The sequence below is a fragment of the Syngnathus leptorhynchus genome, chromosome 13, assembly GCF_054491065.1.
Source record: "Syngnathus leptorhynchus isolate UIUO chromosome 13, UIUO_Slep, whole genome shotgun sequence".
Lineage (NCBI taxonomy): Eukaryota > Metazoa > Chordata > Actinopteri > Syngnathiformes > Syngnathidae > Syngnathus > Syngnathus leptorhynchus.
In genome coordinates, this window is record NC_141207.1 from 9297716 (window position 1) to 9308100 (window position 10385).

The following is a 10385-nucleotide window of genomic DNA, read 5'->3' on the forward strand; positions in this document are numbered from 1 at the left end:
CTCCAAGTTTCCTTAAGAACTCGTACATTTAGTGGGGGTGGGAGAGATTAGCAGACAAAGTTGATTTAAGGATTTTCAAGAGATAAGACAAATGGGGAGTTGAGGCCAGCGCCTTTGCTTGTAAATCAGACATTTCTATTTCGTGAAGATATAAAATGCCACCTCTGTTTTGCAGTTGATCTTGATACAAAAAATAAAATAAAAAATCTACATTTTGAATAGATTTCTTGGAAAGAGACATTTCAAAATACAAAATGTCAAACCATAATCTAGGACACTTCTCGAATGCGGTTGAATTGAATAACATACTTAGAGATTATGATCAGAAACAGAAGAGCATGTTTTTTTTTTTCCATTACAAAGTATTTGTATACAAGGAAATAAAGAGAAAGAAAGATAGAAGAAGAAAAACTTCTAAAGATTTATTTTTTGACAGTCATTTTTCATTCCATGTGCAAAGGCACATCTGTAAATAAACTCCTCTATTTTTAAAAATAAATAACAAAACAGCAGTTTGTACCGTACTTTTGTACTTAAAAAAATCCCCCCCAAAAAAAACCTCCCAAGTGAGAACTTTTATTCCTGGTGTCAGAAGTCTACTTTCAAGTATCAAACCAATACAGGCGGATTTTCTCGCCTGCATATCCGAGCTGCACCTCACGTTTTGACCAATAAACTTTATCATCAAGTAGTTCTTAAATTAATTTCCACTACTATTCTAAGTGCATCGGGCTTTTTGGAGTGACATATGGAATCACAAGACCTCAAGTCAGTTGTTTTTGGAAGCCGCCATGAGAAGCCACAGCGGCTCACAGAGGATTGTGACAATGTGGGGCGAAGGCGTCGGGGCCATCTGTGTCATAGCTAGCGTCTTCATTCACAGTCCCGGTCCAGCTTAAAGAGTTTCCTGGCGGAGGAGAGGCCATGGCTTAGTTGACATAGTGAACCACATTAAGTCTTTACGGCTTCCCTCAAAGAGTCAAGACGCATTAAGGGGACATTTGATTTCTTCAAATTCACTCGGGACCTTACGTTTGTTTGCATTTCCCCACCAAAATTTAAATTGACTTGTGTGAAGTAGCCAGAACTTAAAGCTCAGAAATATCTTTCCTGTTCAGCCCAAACCTGGAGTGATGATTTCACATTTACTCGTGTTTAATTTTGTCCTCCCTCCAAGGTATTACTTCATAGTCTTTAACACTTCACCGCCAGCCCACAGATGGTTGGGTAGGTGGGTGGGTGGGGTGGTGGGATAGAAAAAAAAAAAGAAGAAAAAAACCTTCCAGGAAACATCTGGAAGCTGCTGGAGAAAACAATGGTTGCGCTAACAAAAGAAAATAGGATTGGATGGACTATATAGAAGAAAATGGCGTTAAATATGCATAGAGTTGGATTTGGAATTGATATTTCCTAGATGAGAATTATTTTTATCTATGATCCTCACATGGTGTGTCAATCATCACCTCAGTGACACCGTTTCAAATATCTAGCAAGCTTATGTGAAATGATATTCTCCCCATAATGTGTGTGTGTTGTCTTGCCTTGCTGACACGTGGACCTTGGATAAGCGGGTCCTGGGATTCTTTGAGGGAGAAGCTTTGCGCTATGAGATTCCTGGCGGGCCGGAACTCTTCTCTCCACCACCACAGAAGCGTTCCCACCAGCAGGACACTGAGGAACACTGGTAGAAACAAGCAGACACCACATAAAGATCAAATCAAAAGAAAGAGTCAAAAAAGCTCTCCACTGAGAGGAGAGGGTGTCAAAAAGCAGCGTGGAGGCAGAAACGAGAAGGGGGGGCTTCTTGTTTCCATTGCTATATTTAGCTTCTAGTGTTGTGTGTAATCGGCCGCAAGACAGCTGCGTGGCCGTTCCATTTATGACTCAGCTCGGCTACCACGGCAACAGTGTTATCAAAGCTCCGTTTCCTGAGCGGATCAATCCGACCGAAACAGCAGAAACACTATTTGACAGGAAATAGTGACAATATGTTCAAAAATTTATTGTTTTGAAGAAAAAAAAAAAAAGAACCGTGCTTACCGATGAGCGAAAGGATTCCCGCCAATCCGGGATCGGACAAACGTAACGCGGGAACGGTGCGGGAAATAGCAGGGACGCCTTGCGATTGATTGCGCCCCGATCCGGCGCAGTGGAAGCTGAGAGTCGCCGAAAGGAGGTCAACGACGCACGCGTGCGTGCACGACCTTCCGGGACGACCGCAGGCGGCGTTGCCTGCGGATGGGTCGACGGTTAGTTTCATATTAGTTTTGCATAACGATAAATGAGATGATTTACTTTTGGGTTGAAGGGCAGGCTGAACGATGGCAAGGCCGCTCGGTGAGGTGACGTTTGTCAGAAGTGCTTGAAAGTCCTTCCCATTGTGCTTGTTGGCTCTGCAGATGGAGTGCGTGTCTTGGTCAGTCCAGTATACAAAACCCTAAAGTAGAAAACATACGGGTAAAAAGTTTGGACTCAGGATGGGGGAGTATCGGTACTCGCGACATTGTTGTGTGATCTGAAAGGATCGAAAATTCCAATTCATTTCATGCCAATTGAACTGAGACTACTTATGGCAGATAAACATGACTATTTTATGATTCAATTATTTTCCCCAATTGAAAAAGAACTCTGTATTAAAAATTACAGGGAAAAAAAAGACTGCATAATTTTATGATTTAATTTATTGCAAAAGGATCATTCCTAATTCGCCTTTCTTTTTTTTTTTTTTTGAAATCACTTTTTTATGCAAGACTGGCACGTTATCTGTTTACCTCAAAGACGGCCAGCCCAAATGGCTGATCCAGATAGCCGTTTGACTCCAGCACAGTTTTACGGTGACGCCCATCAAGATTCACTCTGGAGATGCTTCTCATGCCGCTATCAAGCCAGTACAGCAACTGGCGAGGCATATCTGGGGAGGTACAAAATCTTACCTTGCAAAATTGTCATGACATATCATTTCACCTTACTTACCCAGAGTAAGAGCAACCGGGTTGTGTAGTAGAGAAGTCACCACATTCCTCATCTCCTGGCCATCCAAGGTGGCCCTCACAATTTTTGGTGGACTGCCACACTGGGCCCAGAAGAGCAATCTGGAAAACACAAATGTTTCCAATAATTATGATGGCTGCTATGTACAAAAAGTTAGGCCCATTCAGTGTTTGTGTGAAATTTCAGGTTTACATCTGAATTTAGAGCAAGATGAGGAGCAAAATTGACATTTGTGGAATGACAGGGCCCAAAATAACAAAAAAAAAAAAAAAGTAATCCTCAAATGACTTCCTACCCATGCAGTGGGTCCACCGTGATTGCACAAGGCTTGTCCAGTCCTGTGATGACTTGGCGCTGCTGAGAACCATCAAGCCAGCTGACATGAATGGAAGCACTCTCCAAAGTGCTCCAGTAGAGAAGATGATGTATCCAATCCAGAGTCAGACCAGAAACAGGACTGGGAACCTTCAGCACCAACGTGGCATCCTGGGCTTGGAAATTTAGGTTGACCCTGAAATGAATAGAAAGATTAAATCGAAGGAGTACCCGTTCTGAAAGGTGTCAAGTTATGGACCAACTCAAATATTAAACCGAAAATTGTTGATTTATTAAAATAGAGGCTAAAGGGAAATCTGATCATTAAATGTTTTTTTTCTGTAAAAACATTTTCTTTGACTTGAATTTTATGTTTTCATGTGGGCATACTGTATGTTTTAATTCATAATACGCAATGAAACAAAGCTGAATAATAAACAGTATATGACAAACAAATTTGCTGAGAAATGGAGAAGTGGTAAAATTATATATTTAAAAAAATAATAATAATAAATAAAAAAAAATATTTACAGCATGTACAGCGTGTTCCATAGTTCATGCAATATCTCTATCAGTTTTAATGACAACATCCACCTTGTACAACATACAGTAAAAAAACGTCTTTGCACTTTGGCCACGACAGGATGTACGGATTAAGACAACTCGCAGTATGTTTACAATTGGATCTAACTATTCAACACACACTGGCATATCATGTTTAGCTCTCCTCATTTACCTGTAAATGGAGCCCTGTCCTTGCTGGGCCAGGTACAATCTATTTTTAGAGGCCAAGACTGCCACAGGGCCCGGTCCATGGACTGCTAACGTCCTGGAAGCTCCACCACCAGAGCCTATCTCAACAACTCCTTCAGATGTGGACACCATCACCTTGGCATCAACCCCTGGAGGGACATCAAACATATGGCTTTCCATTCCAAATATAGGCATGTTAGGTTCGTGAAGGGTCAAAGATTGCTTGATGTAGTATTAGTACGCAATGAGTTGGCGAACGGCGTACCCCAATCAAAACGGATGGAAGCATCAACCAAAGTGTTAACCAACTCTCGCTTTTTACGAGAAAGAAAGTCTTAGGTTCATGTTTTTGACGCACTTTTAAAGATAAGTCAACTTAAAACTGGAAAGGCGGAGCCACTCTTTGCACAATTTAAGTGTGACTGTTACGGTCAATGACTGACTAAACGTGCTGTGCAAATAAATTGCCAATGACTAAATCTTGTTCAAACACGGAAAACCTTGCCTTTTCGTTTGAAGCACTTCTATTGGCTAATAACTTACTTATTGCGCATATATGTTTTGGAAACATGAAAGAAACACAGAGAGGGCAATCACCTTTAGCCTTGCAATCTTTGCTCGTAGGGGTTAGCTGATATCCGTCAACGCAGTCACAGGAGAGGCTACCATTTGTGTCAACGCACACTTGATCGCAATGGTCTCTTTCCAGGCACATGTCCACTTCTGTGTGACAAAAAAAAAGATTGAATAGATGGAAGGTGGATCTACAAAATTAGACTCAAAAAAGCAATGACATAATAATACAGTTTACAACCCTGATATGTGGCTGACTTTACTTTGAAGTCATTCATTTTTAAATGATGTGGGAAATTGATGTATTCATTTCCAGCTCGGGAAGACTTACTCACCTTCACAGTGAGTATTCCCGATAAGCCGCATACGGTCGGGACATTCACAGTGGAAGCCCATTTGTGTATCCACGCAATGGTGAGAACAGCCTCCATTATTAACGAGACACTCGTTCTGCTCTGCGGGGACAAATGTTACATCATCAGCATTTGCGGGAACTACTGTATTGACAGTATGAAAGGAAAAACAAACAAAAAAACCATTTTGTTCCTTGCACAAGGAGGATGTGTCATATTTTATTGCGGTGATAAATCTTCGTCAAATTTGAACAATCGTCACTGAACAAAAGGTCATTCGTAAATTTCGTTGCCGTGATGAGGATAACTTAGCTCCGGATGATGAATGGATGAGTTAAACTGTGTTTGTACTCAGTATGACACCTGTTTAACTTTTCAAGAGCATCAGTCAGCGTGACTACAGCGCCCTCCGCAGGCTACCATTGAAATTACATTGTCACTTGCCTTGGGGAAAATAAAAGAAGCATTTGTTTATTTAAGGATTAAAAGCGTTTTGTTTTATTTGCCTCCATGAGTCGAATCGACTAGTATATTAATGTGTTTTTTTTTATTGTCACAATCCAAAAGTTTTCTCTTACCGCAGTTCTTCTCGTCTCTGGCATCCGAGCAGTCTGCTTTGTTGTCACACCTCCAAGTATGGAGGATGCATTGGCCGTCGCCGCAATCAAATTGGGACGCCTCGCAAGAGCTGGCTGGCCTCGGAGCGCATAACTCCTGAATCTCGTCTCGCCCGTCTTTGCAGTCCACGTGTCCGTCACACAGCCGGCGCTTGCGCAGGCAGCCGTCTGACGGCCCGCAGGAAAAGAAACCGACAGCGCAGCTGGGACAGGAATCCTCATCGCTGCCGTCGCCGCAGTCGTCCACGCCGTTACACGACAGGTGAGAGGGGAGGCATCGTCTTCTGCTGAGACAGGTGAACTCGCCCTTCTTACACTTGAACTGACCTGCGGGAGAATTTGCTCAATACAGCTAAATCCGACCTTACATTCTTCAATTCAAAACTTTAGTTTGTATGTTTCTGGTGTCACCTGAGAGAGAGTCAGACTCACCACAATGCTGCTCATCGGATCCGTCGTGACAGTCGCTGTATTGATCACAAAGCTTCTCACTTGGGATACATGATCCATCTTTGCACCTGAACTCCAATTGTTCGTGGCAAGCAGGGAGAATGTGACCTGCAGAACCCCAAACAAACTTGATTATTATTACTGTTTGGATAAGCCCTCAGTCAGTTTGTCTACTTTATTATCTGTAGAGGCAAAACAATGAATCCTGTTTGTGGTTGGACAACAGTGATTAAGCAAAGATGAAATTATAAATGTGATTTTCAATCACATTTGCTTGCCAGACATCTGGGCCAGCTATAGAGACTTAAACTCGCACTTTAAATCTTTTAATCGACGTTAAGCTGTTTAAAGTTGTTATTGCTACATTTTGTCTCATGATTGTGCTAATCTGGAATGGTTTATAGTTTCATTTGATACATTTTCAAATTTCAATAAATGTGTTGATTGCCCGATCATTTACGTTTTCTTCAAATAATTGCGCACATCTTTAACCTTATGAGCACGATATTATACAGATATGCAAGTATTGACTTAAATTTCACGTCCAATTCCACGCGCGTGACGTCATTATTGACGCTAATGTCAAGTTTGCACATCGCTACGTAAAAGCGAAATTAACTGTAATGCGTGTGAATGTCTGCGGGGGGATAACAAAAACGGAGAAAATGATATCATCTAAAGTACATTTGTAGCAGATAAATAAACGTCATTCAATCCAACTGAGGGGATCATGTTCCAACTTTAGCCTTCAGAAGGTAACAAAAACGAAAAAACACATTGCACGAACAAGACACTGCGAAATTTCGTTATATAGTTAGAAGAGTTTACCTAAAATGTGATGCTGGATGATGCAACATATCCAAATAAATAAACATCCAAGGTGTCCCATGCTCGTTCATGTCCTAGGCTTGTCAGCCGGCGCGCAAATATGACGTCAGAGGCACGTTGATGACTTTTTTTATGGGGGCGTTGCTCGTATGAAAGATTCATGCGACCTGACATTTGATTCAAAACACTTCCATATCATGATATAGCAGAGAGGAATGCAGGCTCAATAGCGAACCCATTGACTCACGTGCAAATGTGAAGTTGCACTCCAATTATGTGACAAAATAGCTAATTCTATATGTACCTGTACCTTCCTGTTATATTGACACATTTTTCATTTTCACAATTTGTCTTCAGTGTTCTGATAGCACACTCAAAGTATGGAATCAAAGAATCTAATTTCAATGCAGATACTCATTTTCTATCTGCTTTCTCTTCTATATAGCTTGGGGAAAAAAAGGTTGGATTTTTCTTTTTTTTCCTGATGCACAACAACAAAAAAGTGATAGATTACATATTTGAAGGAAAGTTGGAATATTATTTACATGTGTGATGACACTGTGACCTATCTTGTGCTGTGCACACTGTATAGTATGCAGTGGAAAGAATGAATGACACCTACAAATGCAATGAAATAATTCATAAGCAGTTTTATTTATTACATGACTATTGTACTTTCTGCAGGAGGAGTTCTGGGGGTGGATAAGTCGATAATGCTCAGAGGTATGGCTGATCTGTGGAGAGTTCTGGTTCCTTGTACACCGCACCGGGAGTCACTGGAGGCTTTGTTGGTGCAACAGCTTGGCTAGAAGACAACAAATGGAGACACACAATGACTGAAATGACTTTTATGATGGCACTATTTGACTCTGGGAGTAATGATTTGAAATGTCATTGATTCCTATAGAGGGGGAAAAAAAAGAACTTTGGAGGTTTGAAACTTACCTGCCGGCAGCGAGCGCCTTCTGTGAGGACATGACAATTGTAGGGGGCATGGATTCTCTGCGTCCATCTCTGGTGAAATAGTAGTTGTCGGCAAACTTGTGGCTCGGCCCTTTGGCCAAGTTAGGCGGTGGCTGCGTCCTACAGAAGAGGGACAGTCAATTTAGGAATACTAGAAACACTGCAGTTCATTGTGCACCATTCATAATCTTGACATGTTATTGTATGAAAAAAAAAAACCACATGAAAAAACTGTCAAAGCAAAACCTCGTTTGATTGCAACTCATTGTTTAACACATTTGCAAGGTGGGACGTTCCTCTTCCAGAAAATAAAATCACTCTGTTGTTGTTTATTTACTTTAGAGACTGGCAATGTTACTTGTCTGCTGCGTATAACCTTCCATTGTTTTGGTAATTTCACCAGATTTGTATACTCACCTCTTTGCTATCTCTTCATACCGCAGTTGGAGTTTACTCTGAAGGTCATGCTGTAAAAATGCAAAATAGCACCACATCAAACCAGTTGCAAGAGCATCTTCATTTTGTTGACACTTCCCAAATTGGATCTAAAGCGACTTGACACAGACGCCTTCGTTTGCACACTGTCTGGCAATGTAAATCGCTACTTTTAAAAGTTTTGTTGTCCTCGGCTATATTGTCTTGTAGTCATTATGAAACCCCGTTTCAATCACTTACCCCTGAAAGAAAATTTCGAAGCCTTTGTATGATTTTAGTTGCATTCGCCATGTTTGCTGTTATGAAGGACACGCAGCTTCTTCTGTGTTCATTAACTGCCTTTCTCAGCACACTACTGACACCATGCGGCCAGGAAGCTAAACTGCAGCTTCAGATGTTAAGCGATTTTGTGTTTGTATAATGTAGTCATTTGGGTCTTGTAAAAAAATCTATATATATGTTAAAACAAAATGTATGACACAAGAATTTGTCGAGAGAAATATAAATTTTATTTTTCACAAGAATACACAGTACTGGGCGACACCGCCAATATACCATGCAATCAAGTATTACGGAAGTGTGCTTTTTTTCCCATGCAGCATGCAATGAACAGAAGAGTCCACAGGAGAAAACGTGCACATTTACAATAGTGTGCAACTTTGATTTCCACATTGAACCTCCTGCTTCCATGACATCACAGTTTGGTTGGGGTAATTGGTGCCATACTATTGTTGGCAGACACCTGAGATGCAGATAAGGTAGATTTTCTATCTAGAACATCTTGCAATAGTAAAACCTGTTCCAGAATGAGCAGTGTGGCTTTTGGAATTGTTTTCAACTAGCTAACTTACCTTTACTTTTGTCTTCAAGTTATATGTTTATTTTTTGATCAAGTTGGTTAAGTGTGCACTTTGTTTCTTTTCTATCTGAAGCTTTGGAGTTGTAAAGTATGAATAAAGATGTGTCAAGATTTTCTACCACCACATACTGTGTAACTTTAAAAACATAAAATAATTCCAGTCCAGAAATCTATTTGTTATAAAAACATGACATTGATCTTGTTCTATATGCGCCTGTAAACAGAGCACGAGTCATTTAGCTTCCTGTAATTGAAAAGAATGATAAAACTACAACTACAAAATTACTTTCATTGAAGGTATGACAAAGGGTAGTTTCATCTTGTAAGCACAGAGCAGTACAGTACATATCAGGTTTGTTGTAAACAATTCCATCACACACACGTACACATGATTTGTAGATATTTGAAGCAAAAAAAAAAAAAAAAAGTTCCTTAAAGCTGGTGCATCAGCTTTGGTGTTGAAGAGCAGTACATGAATTACAACCCTCACGTCCTTAAAACATATTCAGAACCATATGAAAATATACAACATTTACACATCAAATACAAAAACGTCTTTAAACAAGCCGTGGCTTCAGATTTTGATTTATCTTCCCACATTTTGCTCAAAGTACAAAATTGTCTGCACTCCCCAACCCATGCTGTAAACTTTAATACACTGGTAATGAAGTAAGTGCGGATAAGGTAGCTCACACATGATCGTGTGAATAAAGATTAAAAAAAGCAAGAGTTTTAGAATTATTTGCTCAATTTGAAACGGACAGTTTGCAAAGAACACTTCAATTTGGCTGTTGAAGGTTGGTTGTGTCCAACGCATGATACATTCAAACAAGACATTTGACCTTTTTGGATTGCAAAATGCATTAAAAAAAAAAAAAATGGCTTTGAGTAATGGATATTTTAAATTCATTTTATGTTATGACCCGTATGCATACACATCATGTTATTCACAGTGTGGACACAAGTTCAAAGCTTCTGCATGTTGAGACGGGTGTGGAAACTGAAGCCAATAAAAGGTTGAAGAAAAAAAAAAAAAAAAAAAAGAAAAGCATGAATAAAGTACCATTCTAAAACGACTTCTTGCACATTTTGGTCCAATAACAATTCCCAGCATGATCAAATGACTTGGTACCACTGCCATTTATTTAAAAAATAGAAACATTTATAAAAAAAAATAAAACCAAAGTAACATCCAGTCCAAAAAACACATCTCAAGGGTACAAAACTTAGTTAAGCCTTGGCTCTTCC

The 10385-nt window shown here is 40.1% G+C and overlaps 2 protein-coding genes across 2 annotated transcripts; both read right to left on the reverse strand.

The window, feature by feature from the left end:
• Window positions 1-174: 174 nt before the first annotated feature.
• On the reverse strand, window positions 175-7014 carry LOC147047571 (low-density lipoprotein receptor-related protein 8-like). Its single transcript, XM_085928941.1, has 13 exons — window positions 6881-7014; window positions 6035-6160; window positions 5564-5929; window positions 4968-5087; window positions 4657-4782; window positions 4043-4208; window positions 3287-3502; window positions 2974-3092; window positions 2772-2911; window positions 2296-2437; window positions 2041-2232; window positions 1542-1681; window positions 175-907 (listed from the first exon to the last, which is right to left on the reverse strand). Exons 1-13 carry the CDS (start codon window positions 6939-6941, stop codon window positions 896-898), a joined length of 1926 nt encoding a protein of 641 aa, XP_085785067.1. The 5' UTR covers window positions 6942-7014; the 3' UTR covers window positions 175-895.
• A 496-nt stretch (window positions 7015-7510) lies between these two features.
• ndufa7 (NADH:ubiquinone oxidoreductase subunit A7) lies at window positions 7511-8638 on the reverse strand. The gene is made up of 4 exons (XM_085929003.1): window positions 8519-8638; window positions 8261-8310; window positions 7826-7963; window positions 7511-7685 (listed from the first exon to the last, which is right to left on the reverse strand). The coding sequence occupies exons 1-4, from the start codon at window positions 8567-8569 to the stop codon at window positions 7598-7600; spliced, it is 327 nt and encodes a 108-aa protein (XP_085785129.1). The 5' UTR covers window positions 8570-8638; the 3' UTR covers window positions 7511-7597.
• Window positions 8639-10385: the final 1747 nt, after the last annotated feature.